At 42.2% G+C, this 21,013-nt stretch overlaps 1 protein-coding gene and 1 long non-coding RNA gene across 3 annotated transcripts in view; both read right to left on the bottom strand.

Annotated features, from left to right (window-relative positions):
* The window catches only part of ARHGAP10 (Rho GTPase activating protein 10), a 225,150-nt gene that overhangs the window by 48,545 nt on the left and 155,592 nt on the right, over nt 1-21,013 (bottom strand). The window contains exon 19 of one of the 2 annotated variants that reach the window (XM_045019537.1): nt 3,025-3,175. In XM_045019537.1, coding sequence (XP_044875472.1) covers nt 3,025-3,175 — 151 coding nt within the window. Of the gene's footprint in view, nt 1-3,024; nt 3,176-16,702; nt 17,411-21,013 lie in introns of those variants that run through there. The other variant, XM_045019538.1, reaches the window with a different exon arrangement.
* Nucleotides 10,287-11,350, bottom strand: LOC123371717. Its single transcript, XR_006579920.1, has 4 exons — nt 11,198-11,350; nt 10,712-10,786; nt 10,539-10,597; nt 10,287-10,449 (listed from the first exon to the last, which is right to left on the bottom strand). It is a non-coding gene; the product is annotated as an uncharacterized LOC123371717 (long non-coding RNA).

The following is a 21,013-nucleotide window of genomic DNA, read 5'->3' as shown; positions in this document are numbered from 1 at the left end:
TTTGAACTCCTTCCTGTCGTGCTCCTGGAGGGAATCCTTGAACTTGGGCAGGGAGCCCCACAGACTGAACTCATCCTGACCCAGGAGAGCCTGGTGGTTCGCCACCCGTAACTGGAAGCTCAAGGATGAATACATTTTTCTTCCAAATGAGTCCAGCCTCCTTGAATCTTTATTTTTTGGGTTGACCAACTCGACAACCAGGGAGTTAGGAGCAGGGTGGGTGTATAAGTATTCATGCCCATTGGCGAGTACAAAATACTTGCGTTCTGCTCTCTTAGAGATGGGGGCCAATGAGGCCGGGGTTTGAAATTTTCGCCACTCCTTCATGGAGAGGCAAGGCCACCCTGCCCGGTGCCAAGGAGGACAGTACATTAAACAGGGAGTCCAAGGGCTCCTCCATCTCCTCTGCTTGGAGGTGGAGGCTTGATGCCACCCAAAGTCCTCCTGCGGGATGAAGGGAGGAGCGGCCATAATCACCTCATCCGGGGAGGGCGAGAAGGCTGGAGCGGTACTTTGTGTGTCCACTGGCACCGGAGGGTCTACCACCTGGTCGGTCTCCGGGCACGGTGCCGAGGATGTATGTCCCACCGACTCCTTCCTCAGATGTCTGGAGAGGGAGGCCGATGGTCCTTCTGAGGATCTGGCCACAGAGCGAACCCTCACCGCGGGCTGCATCAGGGGACACGGTGCCCACTGGTACCATTGGGCCAGCCATGGGGCCCAGTGCCACTGCACCTGCTGTGGCACCAGCGGAGCCGGCTGTTCGGCCTGGCTCATTGATGGATGACTAAGAAGGCCGGGCTGACATACGACCTGTTGCTGTCCCTGGACTGGAAGGAGCGGCGGCACCAGGAGCGATGCTGACCACGGGACCGCGATCCCGACATGGAAGACCAGTACCATCAGTAACAGCTGCTCCACAATTGGCTCCAGAGGGTGGACCTGCAATGGCGAGACGACGTCGATTGGCACCTGGGGCTATGTAGGCAGTGTCATGGCGGGGTCCTGGAGCGGGACGACGAACAGGAATGACGTCAACATTCGTGCCGTGACCGGCTGCGATAGCCCCTCCAACACAAGGACCTTTGGCGTCGTCTGCCTCGGTCCCATTGGTGTTTGCTCCTCGAGGCGGAACAGTGCCGAGAGTCTCGGTCAGACGGAACCCAACCAGATAGTCTTCAGGGCTGGGCATTCAGGGTGATCCACGTGGACTTTGCCCTGAATGGTTGCTGGGCAGTGAACGGCGTCAGGAACGTTCCCTCGACCGAGACCGGTACCAAACTAGGGGCAACTGCGGAGATCCCAGTGGCGGTTTGCCTCTGGAGCGTGGGGCCAACATTGGCAGTGCTCCTTGTACCAGCATGGACATAACATCCCAGGCCACCTGCAGGGCCTCCGGCGTAGAGGGCATCTGGACATCCAGGAAGGCCTGCTCCGAATGGGCTGGGCTACGACTCAAGTTGAGCGGAGGCGGCCTAGAGGCTGGTGGGAATCGAAGACTGCCCAACATGGGTCTAGCCTCTGTCCCGGATTTACTTCAGTGCTGCGGCTAAGAAAGCCTCTTCCTAGTCTTCTTGGCATGCCCTGTGGATGGGGAGTGGTGCCGACTAGTCGATGGCAACGAAGGGTCGCCACGCACCGACACCGCGCTGCCCGGTGCTGACTTGAAGCGGCGCTCCAAAGATGGGGTCAGCGCCAACTTCATCAGAATAGCCAGGAGCCTAATGTCCCTTTCTCTCTTGGTCCAAGGCTTAAATGACTTGCAAATCTTGCAGCAATCTCTGAGATGGGTTTTCCCCAAACAGCATAAACAGTCTGCATGCGGATCACTCACTGGCATAGGTCACCTACAAATGTCGCACGACTTAAAACCCAGGGCATGCCCCGGCTTGGGCATTCTAGCTAAACTACACTAATTAAACAACTAACTAACTAACTACAGGTACCATACACTGAACGAACAAGCAGTTTGATGGACAAGCTCCAGCAAAGCTGGAGCAGGGCAGTTCCGAAGCACCTTCACTGGCGGCAAGAAGGAACTGAGGGTGGGGGGAGCACGCAGCGCCCCTTATACCATGTCATGAAGGCGCTACTCCAGGGGTTGCTATGGGTGCTCCCCTACGGGTACCGCTAGAGGAAAAACTTCTGGCACTGGTGCACGTGGTGAGCATGCACACCTATTGTGGAATACACATGAGCAATCACTCGAAGAAGTCTCAGACCAGTACATAACATTCAAGTCTTCATTTTCTTCACTTTAATGTTAAGTGGGCTTTGTGTCTCGATCTCATGCTTCGTCATGTGGATGGATAATTAACTAACTACATTGAGAGAGAGGAAGGGACTAGAGTGGAGAGGGCTGCAATACAAACTGAGCACGGACTTGCCTATTTAGAACTGCACATGCCTTCAAACCACAAGATTTCAAGAAAATGGCCAGGTTTTGAGCTAAATGTCAGGACATGCAGGATACCGTATATTCCATATTGCACTATATGATATTGCTGCATACCTCACATCCAGCAAGATTTCTTGCTTCTCAGCAGCACAGAGCAGTATGCAAGTATTTACTGCCACTGAACATCAAGGTATTAAAGATTCAAGTACAGTAGCAGTATTCTTCAGTTCACTGAGTGACCTGAGCCTTTAATCCAGATGAATTTAACATTAGAGTGCATTAGCTCTTCTCATAAAAGATTTGCTTTAATTTTAGTTCCCTCTCCATTTATCTTATGGTTGCATAATCTTCAGTAGAGGTCATACAGTTTTCCTCAAAGAAATGGGAACTGCCTTTTTTTTAAAGGGGTGGTGAGGTGAGGGGGACAGGAATGGGACTTTAGGCAATTATTCCCCAGTTTCAAATATGTACAAGAATATACCCTCTTCGCCTCCCTACTCCTTTCCATGTCTCAAATGACTAAAAGAAAAAAATAGAAATGTGAAATGGAAAATTACTGTAGACTCACACAAGATATACAAAAACACCCTCTGCTGCCAAGATAGACAATATAATTAAAATCTTACCATCATCAAGCTCAAGACACAGATTATATACCGCCAGAGGCCGCTTACTACGCTGCCCTTGTCTTCTCGATTGCCTTGGTGGGACATTTGGAGGAGATACTGACATAGAGATTGGCTCAGGGAAAGTGGAATCAGGCAGGGTTTTGAAAATCTGCAATCAAGAACACAAGAGGTATTAATTATTTACCATGAACGGCAACTGGTGCAATGCAACTATAAACCATTATCAAACAACATTTGTTCTGGATTTCATTCAAAGCAGACAAGAGCCAAAAATCCATTCCTTCAAGTTTGGGGAGTGTGTCGTGGGTCCTTAATGAGTGCTTTTTAAATAAATACATACATACAAAATAAAAATAAGCAAAAGCACTGTCTACACATTAACCAGGCAGCAGATCAGTTAATCCAAAGACTAAATATGTGCAGCCATGCTTGCCAGCTAGGGGAAAACAATAAATTAACTCTATGAACCACTATCCAGAAAAGTAAATTTCACTTAGGGCCTGTAATTTTGCCAGAATAGCCATATTAATTTTCAAAATTTATGACAAAGTCATACTATCATATTAACCCCTAAAAAATAGCATGGTCTTGGAGGGAGTGTGTGTGGCGAAGTTGCTGTGAGGGAGGCAGGAGTAGCATACTGTACTGGAACTTTTTCAATTAGCCATTAAATAATGAGTCCGCACACTTTTACTAACCATGATAATACCCACAAAGAAACACACAAGAGATTACATTTCCTTTAGTCATTTTATCTTTTGATTCATGACCTCCAGAACATTAAAATCCAACATAAAGCATCATGTCATTTATCTCTGGGTAAAGCAGCAATACACGTATGTTCAAGTTTCCTGCATTTTTTACTAGTCTATGATGCTGATTTATTTACAAAAGCTGCTCAATATGCCTATATAGCATTTAATAGCAGCCCTTTACATTTGATCATGGCAAATTCATGTGAGCAAGTTAGCATACTATAGATTTCTCTGAAGACAACAGTCACAAGACAGTAAACATGCACATAGCTTTACAAAAATGAAGTATTGTGTTTCCTTTACACCATACAGCAGCATAGCATAATGGTATAACAAGAAACAACATAATTAAATAGTGTATGGTGTTTCTATGTTATACAGAGACAAACATTTTGTATATCACAGCAAGAGGTTATAAAGAGGGAATTCGCAATAAGCCTTCAAAGAAAAAACCTTTTATGAAGCAGAAATTTAAGAAGTTGTAAGTAAAGAGACTCCCAGGTAGCACATTTCAGGATAATTACAACATGCCTTACGTGTGTGTAAGGCACGAAGCTAAAAGCCAAGCGACTAAACACATGAGAAGTGCAGTAGTCACTCAGATAAACCACTCAGAGCACCATGTTGTCTGAATTAAAAGAAACTCTTACATGGAATCTTTTGCTGGCCTGGTTATCCTGAGCATCGCATGTATATGAATTAGATTGTACAGCACAGATATTCAAGGCAAGAGCCCACATTCACACTGACCTCTCTGGCATCAATTTAGGTTTATCTACTTCCAAGGAGAGGTGGCTGCAATGATGCATAATGGTCAGAACCACCCTTCTGACTTGGAAGGAAGCACAGGGCATCCAAAGGAAAGCAATGTTGGAAACACTGTCTGACTTCTCTGAAATGCAACGTGGCATAATTTAAACCTCCCCATACCAGCTTTAGAGAATCTGTCTTCTTCTTTTACATACCTATACATACTGTCTAAGAGAATAAAAACACTGTGTACAATTGCAATTACAGCTCTATAAATGCACAAAATAATTTACATGTAGAAAAGAAAACTATCCGTGTATTCCCTGTATAGATCGTTCCTTGTGTAGATGCAATATAACTCGTGGGCCACTCACAAAGCTCTAATTGTGCTCAGAGTTATAAAGCCATTTCTTAAAATATGATGCAATGCATAGTATAATAAAATATAATGTGTGCACACAAGGCATTTGGCTAACAGTACCATACTGCCCTCTTATGTGTAAATACAACAAAGCTGAATTAAACAAGTTTATGGATAAATATTTGTTTCTGAAAAATTAAAGAGAATGCTTCTAACTTCTAACGCCATTATCTCCATGGGCTGATTGTTGCATTTGTGCTCTCTGATAAATAGTAAGCCATCTAGACATTTTTTAAAGGATTCGGTGTCTTACATACTACATTACATTCCACAAGCGCGGGTTTGTTTAGCCCTATCTACACCTCTCAGTTCAAACTTGATGCCCTGAGTGTGAAGAGAAGGCCTTCACCAGGAGTGCTGCAAGAGATCAACCTGCTTGTATGTGTTAGGTTGCCTTTCCAAGAGCTGTACTAAATTTTCATGGTTCTCTATTTTGATCCTCCACAAATATTTCAGTATGTCCCTGTAAAATTACTGGACTAAGAGACCAAATAAGTAAAAAAAAAAACCAAAACAGAAACTATAAGCAAACTATTAAAAAAACCCTCATTCAATGAAACACTGAGCTAAACACATGCAGTATGTTAATGAAGTGGATACAGGAAGTGAACCCATCCATAACTGCAGCTTAATTAGCAGCATAATGGAAAAATAGTTTAAGAACTGGGGGAGCAGAGCAACACATGAAGTGGTCACACAGTGACTCTCTGCTGCAAAGTGTCATGTTGTGATCCGTTTACAAAACAACTGCCCCTGACATGTGCATGCGCACACAAAATAAACAAGACAAACACCAACTCAAGTCTTCTCCTTTACTTCTAGGATCCCTGAAAAACTCGGTTTCATCCTCTGGCTGGAATCGGCCATGCTAAATGCTAACTCCTTCATGAAGGTGTCATCATCTGCCTTACGACATAGGAAAGTGCTATAAGGCTAAATAACTTGTTTTAAAAATACTTAGCTAGTGAAGTGGCAAAATTATTCACTGCTGCTTCATAATGGCATCATGCAATTTAAGTAACCATCTCAAGGCCAGCTCAAGCAAATCTGGTCTCACTTATGAAGGCGTACAGTTGGGCATCAAGCCACAACCCCGTCAACTTCCTTTATCCGCCTCCCCAAGCTGCTCAGGCCAGGTCAGAAGGGAGATTTTATTTCTGGGGTATGGAAGGTCAATAGGGAACTTTTCCAGAAAAGGTGTATTTTTAATCTAGGGAACACAAATTAATTCTAGAGAGCTCTTGGACAGCACAATGCAGCTTGTACCCCCTACACTCAGGAATTACAGCATGAGTACAGGTAACACAATTTCAATGTTTCTCTGGTCTTATGCAATATGGTGTTTTCTGCCAAATTTCAATCACCTCCATCCTCAGTGCTGAGGAAGAGGGCTTTAGAAATTTCCAAGAGTTCTCCAATCTGCAAAAAAACAGTTAGTTGGATATAGAGTGGAGAAATCCAAACTCTTGACCATCAGCAACATAGCAATTCACACTTAACCATGGACCCAATCCGCCAAACACTGCTGTGCTCTGTGCTTCCTGGTATGAGTAGTCCTGCAGGACTCCATTTGACAAACTCACAGCATTAAGTTTTGCAGAATCAGGCTCTATATATGCTAAAATGTTACTGTATGTATGTTAGGGACTATTTAGTATAAGAGCCGCACAAAACTAAGTTCTGTCCTAATGTACTGTACTGGAACATGTGTTTTGGGGTCCGTCTTTCCTCTTTTCATGTAGGCCAACAACTCAAGCCTTTTTTTAGTCATTTCCTCTTTTTATTAGACAAATGTGATATATAATGTAACCTTCATAACTAGATCTGTCTTTTCTTCAACCGCAATCTGTCTCTGCAGGCCAAAGTTGCAGCTCACACCACACTTTCTCAGAGTCAGTGTTTGAGAAACAAGCAGAATGGCCAAACTCTACCACTGAAGGTGCACATGTGGCTGTCATTGACTTCCCTTTTCTCACTTTCCCCAAGTTCCTGTAACTGACTTCACCTTTCCTTGTATGCAGTGCTGGTGTAGCCATGTTGGTCCAAGGATATTAGAGAGACAAGGTTGGTCAAGTAATATTTTTTATTGGACCAACTTTTGTTGGTGATAGCTCTGTGTGGCTCAAAAGCTTCTCTCTCTCACCAACAGAAGCTGGTCCAAGATATTACTTCACCTTTCCAAAACAGAAATTCCTTTCGTCGTGCCTTAACTGATACTTGGCTGCTAATGTTAAGATCTATTGGGAATTGGAATAAAGTTTGGTATAGCTAAACTGCGAGGAAAGGGGGGGTGTTAAATTAAATTCACCTTTGTTTTTATCAGTCATTTAGATATCACTGGAAGTCTGCTAAATGCTTTATAGGCAACACCAGGTCCCTGCCCTGAAAAGCTTACAATCTAAAGTAGGTAATGTATAGACAGAAGATGGGATGCATCAAGACATATGAGTGATAAGTGAAGTTTAGCACGTATGATCAGTTGTACAGTGTGGTATTTTACAAACTCTTCTCTGAGGCTTTGACTCAAAGGACAGTGGGGAGGCATAACTGACCAGGTCTCCAAGGGTATTCTAGGTTCATCGAGTCACATGGTACAGCTACTGTAATTATATCTAACAGAATGGACTCCCATCCCAAGCAAGCCACCAACATCAAAGCAGAGCTAGGATAACATTACTTCATAAAAATCATTATCCCCCTGTTACTCCACAGGAGTCTCCCTTCAAATAAAAGGTAATTGCTCACATGGATTCCAGAAGTAATGACAGCCCAGAGATTAGTTTGTATGAACACAATTACTGGGGTGAACTCTGGCCACTAAATTACCTAGTTTTAGTAGGGATAAAAACCTATTGCTCAAACTTCAAGAGCATAGGGAGATTACAGTCACATGACATGATGTATATATGTGAGGCTGTGGTCAAACAGTGCTGGATTTACAATAGAATACCAACACTCTGAAATTTAGCTCTATTGTTAGCATCACTCATCTCCTAGTGTCATTTTATCAGCATTAAACCAGTCTGTGCCAGACACTGAAGCTACCAATATATATGATTTACACAGCTATGTACCTAATCTCTCAGTCTACCAAGACTCTGAGCACCAACACAATTATATCAGGCAATCATCAAAAACTACTCTCAGCTCCTCCTTAATATACAGATAAAGTATGAGAGAAAATTTTACTTTTAAGAGGTTGTTTTAATTTGCTTTTAATGTAGGGATTATTTACATACTCATCTTGTTGCTGGGTCAGTCTTCAGGACTACTGTAGAAAAGCTATAGGAAAGAGATGTGTCTCTTTGGTGGGCTTTTTAAACACTGAGATGCTTGACTGATTTCTTTCTGTTCTGTAGTACAGAAAGCGTACATTACTGAACTAAACAAACCACTAACCATCTTGGATACAAACCACAACAAACAAATCAGTCTTGATAACTACAGTGCTAAGACCATTCCTGTACTGCATTCAGATTTCTAACCATAGATCCCATAAGGTTCCCGGATACATTTCTTAGAGTAAGAAGCCAAATTCAACATGTTCCTTCAACTGTATTTCACTAGCACAGTGGTCTCCAACCTTTTTACGCCCAAGATCGCTTTTTGAATTTAATGGCAACCTAGGATCTGCCCTGCCCCTTCCCTGAACCCTGCCCTCCACTCACTCCATTCCCCCCCACCCCCCCGTCGCTCACTCTCCTCCACCCTCACTCACTTTCACTGGGCAGGGGTTTGGGAAGGGGTGCGGGCTCTGGGCTGGGGCTGAGGGGTTCGCAGTTTGGGAGGGAGCTCCAGGCTGAGCTTGGGGCAGGAGGTTGGGGTGCAAACTCTGGGAGGGAGCTGGGGTGCAGGAGGGGGCTTTGGGCTGTGGCAGAGTGTTGGGGTGAAGGACGGGGTGCGGGCTCTGGGAGGGAGTTTGGGTGCAGGAGGGGGCTTCAGGCTGTGGCAGTGTTGGGTTGCAGGAGGGAGTACGGGGTGCTGGCTCTGGGAAGGGGGTCAGAGATGGGGTGCAGGCTCCGGCCTGGAGGTGCTTACCTCAGGCAGCTCTCGGTTGAAGGCGCAGTGGGGCTAGGGCAGATTCCCTGATTGCCTGGGCCCCTCGTCACCCCCAGAAGGGGCTAATGTGCCCCTCCGGTCCCTGGTAGGGGCACGTGGCTCCACATGCTGCCCCTCTCTGCAGGCACCGCCCCTGCAGCTCCCATTGGCCACAGTTCCCCATTTCCAGCCAATGGGAGTTGCAGGAGCGGTGCTTGCAGGCAGGAGCAGCATACAGAGACCCCTGCATGCCCCTCCCCTGCCCCGGGCCACGAGGACATGCTAGTCACTTCCGGAAGTGGCATGGCACCGTGGCAGGCAGAAAGCCTGCCTTAGCGGCAGCCCCGCTACACCACCAATGATCGTGATCGACTGGGAGATTCTCCAGAATCGACCAGTCAATCATGATCGACCGGTTGGTGACCACTGCACAAGCAGAGATGCCATATGGCAATAGAAAAAAGATTTTGTTGCACTTACCAAACTGAACGACAGATGGTGTTAGAGATGATACCAGATTAATGCTAACTCCTCTCTAATTCGTTCTGTTTCACAATTCTTACTAGAGCGCTTGCTCCTGGGGCCCACAAAACCTACAGCCAAGGAAGCCCCTAATTCAGCTGGGGTAATTCACAATTTTTTCAGCCATGAATTATATGTGGAATTGTGGGTTCTGCTGCTATATGAGGACACCAATCTAGTAAATCTAGGCTCTCTCATCTCAGAAAAAGATAATTAAATGAACTTCAGTATGTTTACTAGGAGCCATTCTAGCCATCACACCATCTTTCTTATTTGGACCACTATGGCAGTGACGATTTTACCCAAAATCAGTGGAACAGAAACAGTAAGTACAAAAGCTGGGTGAGATGAAAATAAGAGAGAATATGGGGAAATTTGGCCATAAGATTGTGGAGGAGGAGAATCTTAAAGAAAATCTCCAAGATCTTAAAGTTGTCCCTGGATTTTGTCATGTATACAAGCAAGAATCACAAATCTGTAATTTGACATCTAATCCCTTTTACAGGATGCTGGAACAGTAGGATCACTTGGGGTCCTGGACTGGTGGCTCTCTGCCACCAGGATAATGATCTCTGTTACAATATTATATTTGGAGCTCCTCAAGACATTCAGTGCAATAACACAAGTTTGTATCTAGTAATTTCCCTTCAGTACACGGGTGCACTACAATTGGTAAATAAAAGGAAAAAAGACACACATTCATTTCAAGTGATCTTTATTGAACAACAGTTCTCCATCTAGGCCAAGTGTACTGCTCTGCCCATGTGCCCTACATGCCAACTGCTTCTCCCTGCCTTTCCAATGTATAGAGGCCTAAGAATATGTTACACAGTAAATAGTACTCAAGGGTAACCCAATCATCCCCACAAATTCTTCTTTGCTGGCTTGGCTTTTGTTGGACATGGTGATAAGATAACTGGGTTTATACTCAGCAACCTGTACAAAAACAAAAAATACTTATTAGAAACATACCAATGCTCAGGATAAAAGGCAAATTATGTTACTGGTTCAGAATATGAACTTACTCTGCTGGAATCTACACCCAGTTTATCCCTTGAGGCAGTGAAGACGATGGATCATTTTTCTGCAATGTAAAGCAACAAAGCATGAATGGTAAGTCAATGCTTTAGTGTAGACAGAGAAGCAAAAAGCACATTAGTGTGTGCAAGGTGAAATATATGGAGATAATGTTATGTACCTTTGATAAATTCTTCCACAGAAAGGACAACTCAAGCTTCAAGTAACATTCTAGACACAATCATGGTTCATAATTCTAACAACAATGAGAAAAAAATTCAGTATCACATCAACTGCTAAACATTATTTATTAGCAAAAAACATTGCTTTGGAAATTATAGTACTGTATAACTAATGTAAAAGATTAACATTTAGCAAGACAGGCCAAAAATTTTATTTTAAAAATCACATCTCTTCACCAAAGAGATTGCTAAAACTAAACATTTAAAATATTTTTTCATAATACATACTTTTTATTTTTTAAATTTGGAGGACAATAGATCAGTTTCACTTTTGTATTGATTTTAATATGGTTAATTTGATTAAAAGAGTTCTATTGATATTAAATCTGTACAACTTTTAAAAAAGGTTTTTCACCAAAACCTGAATTATGTGACTATCCAATAAAATTTAGCAATAATTTAATTGCAATTGTAAAGTTGCTTACCTCCCCAGGGTCACCCCTCTGTGGTCCAGATACAGGTAGGCCAGCTTCGCTAACATACAGTCCTGCAGCCATTGGTCATGTGATTTTCCATGCATTGGCTTCCATGGGATTGCACAAAATGTCCACCTCTGGACTTTGATGCTTGAATCTCATTGCAACACACTGTATGTGATTATACAGAATCCATAATTCTTAAGTCTGAAAAAAAATTCTGATCAATGCAACCAAGTGGACTGCCTGAAGAGTCAATAGGTAAAAAGTCATAACTAGAGTGGAACAGGAACCATCATTGGCCGATGTAGCCTATAGGTATAAGTATTTACTAGGTAATGCATAGGTATAAGTAAAGGCAGTAATGCAATGAGCCTCAAGGCTTGTAAGACAATAGCCTAGCTAAACTAATCAAGGCATAAGGCCCAAAAAAGTCCTAGCATAAGTAGCTAACCAAGAGTAACCCTAAATCATAAGATATTGTAATATAGAATGCTGAATGACAAAGCTGCTGGTAAGTAACTACAAGATGCTAGTTTATACCCACTTGGAATATTTTAAGTTAGTGACATCAGCTGATGTCTGACCACCAGTGTGCCATGGTAACTAACTAATGCAGTGGTTCTTAACCTGGGGTACATGCATCCCCTGGGGGTGTGAGACATGCCAGATGTTTTTAGAAGGTAAAGCATCGAAAACACAAATTAAGCACAGGCACATAAGTACAACTACTTTGTTTCATCAAACCTATGTATTTATTAACATTATACATTTTTTAACGATTACTGTGTTAAATTTTAACTGCAAAATTAAAATAAATATATAATTCGCTCTCTTTCATTCTATAGTTCTGATATATCTAGGTTTAAAGAACTGACCTAATGATTTTTGATAAGGGGTGCGAGAACATATTTTTGAGAACCAAAGGGATACAGGCTGCAGTAAAGGTTAATAACCACTGAACTAATGTATATACTAATAAGATTGAGGTACAAGGATTAATAACCTATGGGAGAAGGCCATCCCAACATGAGTTAGGGAGAGGAACTATAAATAAAGAAAAGGGAGTGAAACTTCTACTGAATATGCATTAGGCTTAGTGGTGTTAAAATAACACATTATAAAACCTATATCCCAGCCTGTGTGCCTTTGGAGATGCCAGGAGGAAAACCAGTGGTGGTGTTGATGAGGAAGGACATGAGGTGAAGGAAGATCATGACTAACATTTTAGGTTGTTCTGCAAGGGATGGTGAGAGTATATGGATGTTCAAGTGTATTGTATTATCTCTTTTTACCTTGCTGGGTTAGAGTATTGGTGACTTTGCTAACTGTATTCATAAAACAATTATAAATGTAGTGAGATTTCCTACGTGTAAGCGTTGCAACAATGCACACTGGGGTTCACAATTGAACAGTAATTTTAATAATATTGGGCCAGATCTTAGGACAAGAACCTACCAAGCCTCAGAATGCTGAGAATTCTTAAGCAAGCAATATAATAATCAATATATAATCAATAGATCAGGCAACACTGAGAGCACTGTATTTCAGGGACTGCCCATGGAGCCCTAAAAGAAAGTCCCACACATCTTTGTCTTCAGTACAAAGATCCAGTTTACAGAGAATCTGTCCTAGCAGCCTGGTCGCTCATATTCAGATGGAGTGCTGCTTGCTGGGACTTGTGGAGTTCATGGATCTCAACTCCACAATAAAAACGGAACATCTGCTGTCAGCTCCTCTTAATACAATGTCCTTGAGCTCCTGACAAGTTGCCAAAAGCACTATCAGTTGGGCAAAATTTCAGTGCCACATGATGGTGTCTGTATACTCTGACACCATTCAATTGGCCTGCCTTTCTCCTTAAACTATGTGGCTCATATTTGTACTATAATGCAGAAACTATACATAGACTCTAAAACAAGAGATTGCTGTCTAACAGGCCAGCTGTGAAAAGGGGGAGGGGAGGAGGAAACAAAGTTAAAGCTTATGTCCTTTGATCACTTTCAAGTTATGAGTTTGCTGACTCAGCCTTTTCTGAAAGTAGCATTCCTAGTGCAAAAACTGCAGCTTCTTCTGTATCCTGATCTTGTTCCACATTCTAACAATTCATGACATGAATGCTCCTGATAGCAATGAACAGACTGTGATAAGCCACTAAATTTTGTTGCTATTCTTTGATGGGTGGAGGAGAGAGAGTTAGCAATTGATAAGCCAGGATTGAAATAGCCACACATCTGTCCATGGTGTGAGCAGAAATTCACCTTCTCATTACTATACTTTACTACTAGTAGTACTTGCATCAGTGAAAATTTAAAAAAAAAGAAAGAAAAAGAAAAAGAAAAGGAAGGGGTCTCTCTTTAAATCATAGCCATGTAAAGCAGGCTCTACACATCTTGTTTAGTTATGAGAGATTTAAAGGAACAATTAATGCCTTTAAGCAAGAGGGTGATTTACTCAACATAATCCTATATCACAGCTTTCCCAAATACAACATACATATTTAGTTACTAAAAGAGCAAATAAAGAATTCCGGAAGAGAATGTGAATGTCTCTTTCTTGGCAAAGGGAATAAGAGGCAGCTGCAAAGATAAAAGGGAATATTATAAAACTCAGCTAGGGTGTAGCCAAAGAATAGCTTCACCAAACCTAACTAGACAATTCCCCCATTTTATCTTTAGTAATGAGAGAGAGTATGCTTAGATCTCCAAAATGAAACACAGGCATCTGTGAAAAATTATACATGGAGAATACAGGCAACATTCAATCTATCCATCAAAGTTTTAGTTGTATGAAACATGGGAATGAAATGGTTTAAAGCATGATCTTTGAGAGTGGAATTATATGTAACAGGTCTTGAATAGCATAGTAAGAATCCTGCTATTATTTTTCCTTCCATGCAACAAAAAGGATTTGTATCTTTAATTCAGTTTGTAGTCTGCAACTACAGAACTCCTTCATAAACAAACGTATCTTGTGCTCCCCAGTCTATTTATAATACCCATCTCTTGTTGTTTGTTTTATACTTAGCTCACAAGTGCTTTGGGGCAGGGACCATGTTTTAATTATGTTGTGCATAACACCTACCACAATAAGGCCTTGATCCTTGACTGATGACAGATGGCATGACCACAATACAAATAAACAACTGTTGCAACCAAAGGAATACATATTGACTGTACTAGGTGGGAAATGCTGCTAAAATGGATCATACACATGATTCTAAAGACATCTTCAATAAAGCAAAAGTGGGTTAGAATTCATGAAGAACATAGGCAGAAACACTGGGCTAAATTAGGTACTCACACCCACTTGGCTGAGGGCTGGTCTTCCCTATGGGGAAATCGACGCTGCTGCAATCAATACAGCAGGGGATGATTTAGTGGGTCTAGTGAAGACATGCTAAAATCGACCACAGTGCACTCTCCGGTCAACCCCAGTGCTCCAGCTCCCCAAGAAGAGTAAGGTAAGTCAACTGGAGAGCGTCTCCTGTCGACACAGCGCAGGGAATACACTTGGGTAAGTCGACCTAAGCTTCATCGATTCCAGCTATGTTATTCATGTAGCTGGAGTAGCATAATTTAGGTCGACTTACCCCAGTAGTGAAGACAAGCCCTAAGACTGGACAGATTCTAATTTAGATCAGTTTAGACAACAGAACAACAACAAGATAAAATCTTGTAAATTCTGCACTTTGTTTATGAAAGGAAGCTGCAGCAGAAGATAATTCCAGGGAATGCTCAATCTGTGGAAGGTTTTAACTTTTTTCACATCTTCAAAAATGCTGTGATTACATTTTCTCAGAGCATTTTCTGGCAAAATTTCCTGACTTGGTATTTCCTTTTATTACCAAATACATTTAGCAGCATTCCTTCTGGAGCCCTCCAAAGTTATCTCCTTAGGCTAAACACATGCAAGTCAGTACCTTAACAAGCCCTGCCATCTAGCCCCAAAGAGAGTATTAGTCATCTGAATTCCACTTACTATTCTCATTTCTGTTTGCCTGCTTAGGAATTTTGTCAATGCTGCATTTTGTGCAAAAAGAACAGAAGTCTACTCCATTTGGAAGTTTTATATGGAGTTGAAAGAAGTATTCCACAGTAATCTATTGTATGTGAAAACACAGAAAGGAGAATTGTCCACTTGCATGCAATGCATGTGTGCATGGATGTATTTGTAGTCAATGTTTTGATAGGTTGCTTTCAGACCTTGAGAATATTTTTTTTACACTGATCTGACGATTTACACAATTTTTATTTTCTTGGAGCCATGTACAACAATACCCTGAACCATGCTCTGTTCTTTTTGATCTCAGCAGCTGTTGCACAATTGGAACAAGATCACATACACAGCCTCCTCTCTATTATAAGCTACTTTTTAAGACTCACAAAACAAGATTTAAAAAAAAAAAGAATGCACTGATTTGTTTTCAATGAATTGCTACATCATGAGGCTGCCTTCGGAGGCTGCTTTCCACCAGGATCCCCCTGTACAACAACTCTCTAGTGGGACCCATCTCCATAGGATGAAGAAAGGACTTTAAAAACCCAGCCACTCCCTGCCCAGTCTAGAAGACTCCTTGTTAAGTTGCCCTCCACCAGGGTACAGCATAGATATTTTTTTTTTTGGTTGATTTTCAGAGTCCCGATCTAGCAAAGCTTTTAAGCACATGTATAGTCCCACTGATGTCACTGATTACTCATGTGCCTAACACTAAGCATAAGCTTCAGTGCTTTGATGGATTAAAATCAAAGTATTGCTGTAAAACCTTCCCTAACCAGAAGCAGGGTGCATGAGATATGCCAGAACAAGAAGCATTCAGAATGGGCTGTTTCAAGAAGCTCTGCCATGTTTTATGCTATATCTTGGTCCACCATCCCAATCTTCATGGCAAAGGGGACTTGGGGTAGTACATCAAGTTTTCCAACATTGAGACAGGTCTGTTAAGTCTAAGGTTCCCTCCATCCCCTTCTTTGAGGATCCGCTTACACACTCCTCCTTGAAGACTGGTGAGGGAGGAAAGCTTTGCCTTCAGAGATGGCTTTATCAGCCTGTCCTAGAGATCTTGAGCACTCTGCAGCAACAGTGCCCTGTCAACAGAAATTAGAAGTGTTGCTAAGCATGCTGCTTTGTGGCCACACCTTACCAACTCTGCAGTCTTGAGCAGACCTTCACCTCTCTGCTTCGGTTCTCCCATCTGTAAGAAGGGGCTATTTCCCTGACCCCTATCGTGACTATTGTGAGGATTAGTGTCTGTATAATGCTTTTAAGACAAAAGAGTACTAAGTTTTATTTTTTGAAATAATTACTAGCTTGACAGATAAAAATATTAAAATACTACTCTATATTAAACTACCTTTTAATTTTAAAATACAAATATAGTGGCATGTCTACTTTAAAACTAAATGATGAAAATACATTCAAATATTGGTACTTCACTTTAATGAGTTCCCCATATGAACAGACTACAATGCCAGATATAAAGATACATTTTAAGCTACATAAAATTCAGTTAACTACCATTAACATTTATAAAGCCGAAGAAGGAAAAAGAATGAATACATTCTTCACTCTTCCAACAGCAATTAACATATATTTTAAAAATGAACATTTCTGGATGGTTTTTGCCTATGGATTTAAATTTTCTGAATTCTTTGGAGGGGTCTCATTCTTTTCTTACTCCTCTTTTCCTCTTTGCTCTCTTTCCTTAGTAAACTCTGGTTTCCTTCTTTCCTTATGGGACTCTTGTCTGGCCCTTCTTTCCATTTTTTTCCTTTGTAATCTTCATTTTCTCCTGTTTTTGCCATTTCTTCTTGCTATTTTGTCCTCCCCTCATTGTTCCCCCCATACTTAAACTTATCTATTTTCTTCTCACTGAGACCGTTCCTCTTTTCTAGCATTTTTCCCGTTGTATTTTCTTTTTCACTTTTTTTTTTTAATTTCAGCTTTTTTCTTTTAATGGAAGCTTATTTTGGGGTTGAGGAACCAAAATGCTCCACAAAGTAACACTTTTGGATGGTGATGGTTACATTCATTTCACTGGACAGTCTTTCCAATGACAGGCCAAAACATTATGCTGCATGGTGAAAAGGATGTGTACTCTCTTCATGTTACCAGGCAATGGAAGAACAGTCTTCCTGAGTGTAGGTTCATATACTTCCAATGGCACTCAGGAGCAGAGACCACTAGGCAGCTATTGCTAGGAACTGCTGGCCAGTGCAACTCCTGGGGAAAAAGTCAAATAATAGTCTTTAACCCGCCAAGAGAAATAGAAGGAGACACATCAAGGCCTCTTTCATGAAAGGTTGATATTATTATTGGTCATGTTTACTACAGTAGTACCCAAGGACCAAGCAAGAACAGAGCACTACTGTGCAAGGCACTGTGCAAATCGAAACTAATAGATGGTTCTTGCCCTGAAGAGCTTACAATCAAACAGACAAAACAGGCACAGCGTGGGGTACAGGGTATGTGTTACACACAAGCAGAGTGAACAATGTGATGGCAGAAAACCTCATGTTAGTTCCATGATTTTTGGGTGATTGCAATCAGATAAATGGAAATAGGTGTGAAGGAAGAGGGGACACTGAAGGAAAAGAGGATGAGGGGGAACAGGACAAGGGTGAAGAGGGTTAGAAGTGCAGGTGTGGAGTGAAATTGAGGTGAAATGATTGTGAGGGAGGGGGAAAGAAAGGGTTGAAGCAAACAGCCAATCAGCATAGAACAGAGGAAGTCTAGAAAAAGTTCTCTAAACGTTTGAAGGTCCCTGCCTTCTGCAGCTGGTCCTACCAGCTGGAGTCTGGGGTAGATGACAGTGTGTCAAAAGTGGAGTGTGCCCTAATACACTCATTTACATTTGACAAATGAATACTGAACTCATCTTTCCTTAATTCCCATTCACCCCTTGTATCCTTAATCTCACTTTGATTCTAATACCGGCTACTGATCCCTCAGGTTCCTGTAGCTGCAGCAGTCATTGCTTCCACAGACTCAGTACTGGTCTTCTTTAATTTGATACACCCACTGCTACAAAGCTACTATAATTGGCTTGCCGCCACCACCACTTAGAAATACGTATAAGGTCTGTAAACAAGGTGAAAGCTGCACTGATTGTTTTCCAGCTAGCAGAAAATAAAGTACTTAACAAAGCTTCAAAAATAGCTTCTGCATTAAGCAAGATATTCTTATTCCAGGGCAAGTCCCAGAGCCAGTTTTCTTCACACATAAATTGTATAAAAGTTCTCTAATTAAGATTCAGTTGAGTGATGATGGCTGTTACTGCACCGTTATTTCAAAGTTAGTAACCTAACTAATTATTTCTCTTACTAAGACTGAGTTGTTGCAATCCGTCAACAAAGCTGCCCATACAGCAGTACTTAGAGAACGTTAATGATACTTAATGACAGCTTGACAGCATCATGAAAGGTGGCACAGTTTTATCTTTGTTCACTGACTAAAACCTACGAACCCATTGAATTTGGTCTAGAAAAACTGGTTCAATATTCACTTCTGAAGTTATGGTCGGTATTTAAATACTGAATTGAATTTGATGCCAAAGAAAGGAGGGTTTCCTCTATAGAATGCTAGAGGCATGCATTGTGCAGGCAGAAGCTGGGTAAGTGTTACTTCAAACTTCTCACTGCACCTCAGCCTTGACCCTACAGAACTACTACTATCCCAATTTTAGAAGCAGCAAAGAATCCTGTGGCACCTTATAGACTAACAGACGTTTTGCAGCATGAGCTTTCGTGGGTGAATACCCACTTCTTCGGATGCATCCGAAGAAGTGGGTATTCACCCACGAAAGCTCATGCTGCAAAATGTCTGTTAGTCTATAAGGTGCCACAGGATTCTTTGCTGCTTCTACAGAACCAGACTAACACGGCTACCCCTCTGATACTTGATCCCAATTTTAGATTCTCTAAAGCAGAAGCTGCTAATCATTAGCAAGGAGAGAGATTTACAACTGAATGAAATGTCACATCTCTACATGTTTAACGTGCCAGGATTGTATCCACAGCTGGGAGACTGTCTCCTAGGATTTTACCAAGATTATAAATAAAATAAAAATAATGCAAGTCTGACACATGTAGAAGTTTTGTTATTAAGAAGACTATCTATGCAAAAATGAGCATCTTGCTGCTAATACACCTGTCTGCCTATACTGCCAACTACTTGTTGAGAGCCAGGGAAAGAAGATTTGTTTTTAAAAGAAAATGTGTTTAGTCTATGTAATGGCTGTGACACACCAACAGGTGTCTGCCTGCCTGTTTAGCTATCATACACTGAGTCCACCCTACATTAGCCTTGGAGATTCCTGTCCGTCTGGGCGACAGCAACACTGTGCACAACAGAGAAAGGTCAGTGGGATAGGTAGACCCTTGCTGGCAAGGGTAATGGTAGAAACTAAAAGTCCCTTTAGAAAAATATATAAATGATAGCCCTTCAAGATCCTAAGGAGGCATAAAAGATTGAGTTGTGTAAGCTGATACAGTATCACTTTGATGTACTTTCCATTCCCAACTTCTCTGCTACACTTCTTTTCACAGAGAACAAGAAAAGCCACTACAACTGCTGGTTCAAACATTCAACCCGGTGTCCAGTTTCTGAAAAAATATAAGCAGCTGAGATGGCAAAGAACCAGTCTGGTGTTACGTTTGCCAATGATGTGTTGTTTAGGGATCTAGATAAGCAGGAATTAAATGGACCATGGCTTGGATTCAGCCTTTATGTACCAGTATGGCAAACTAGCACCTTTTTCAGGAAGCCTTTTTATTTTTGGTCTCCAGAATCTAAACTATAAATTAAAAATTTATATCTATATCTTTAGACATAGATATTTAGTTGTTACAGTTGCTGAGATAGCCTCAAAAAATATGAACCAAGTTTTACATTTGGGTTCCTTTGCAGAACCGAAAACAATTGTTCCAAGGGGTGCAGGCTGTTCCATTCATCTGAATGGAGACAAAGGGCATGGCTACTTACCGTTTGCAGCGCTGGTAGTTTGCAGCGCTGGTCATCCAGCTGTGTAGGAGCAGCGCTGGTGTGTGGCCACATTTGCAGCATTAGCAGCGCTTTTGGGAGTGATGCATTATGGGCAGCTATCCCAGCATTCAAGTGGCCGCAACGTGCTTTTCAAAAGAGGGGGGTGGAGTAGGGTCTAGTGTGACAGGGAGCGGGGGGAGAGAGAGAGAGTGGATTTTTGGAGCCAACACTGTGTGTTTAGCTTCCTGCCTTGAAAAATCAGAACATGTTTCCAACCCCTTAGTCTTAACTCTTAATTGCAAACAGCCTGCAGCCAACACGACTCCCCGCTGTTTCATTCACTCTCTGCCTGCCTCTCATTTGATTGTTTACAGCCAGGTACAGATGATCACAGCAAACAGGAGCTCTGTTTGTTTTTTAGATAAGCAGCAGCGGCAACGGCAACAGAGCTCCGCGCGGAGCTCGTTCACAACAAAACAAAGAGAGGCTGCATAACAAAACAAAGAGAGTAATTTAGTTAAAAGCATTCTGGGATACATCCTTATACCCTGGAGGCCAATCACAGCGCTGGTGTGTGGCCACACTTGATGACCAGCGCTGCAGCACCAGCGCTGGAATCCTTATTCCCCATGCTGAGTGAGGTGTACGGCCAGTGCTGCAGCCAGGGAGTTGCAGCGCTGGAAGTGCCCTGCAGGTGTGGCCACTTACTAATTGCAGCGCTGGTGGAGGCTTTCCAGCGCTGCAAATCGCCAGTGTAGCCATACCCTAACTCAGATAACTAATGATGTTGACATTTCAAGTATAACTATTTCACTGCTCAAAGCACATAAAGGAGAGAGAAGA

Source organism: Mauremys mutica, chromosome 5, assembly GCF_020497125.1.
Source record: "Mauremys mutica isolate MM-2020 ecotype Southern chromosome 5, ASM2049712v1, whole genome shotgun sequence".
In the NCBI taxonomy this organism is placed as follows: Eukaryota; Metazoa; Chordata; order Testudines; family Geoemydidae; genus Mauremys; species Mauremys mutica.
This window is presented reverse-complemented; position numbering and strand designations above follow the sequence as displayed.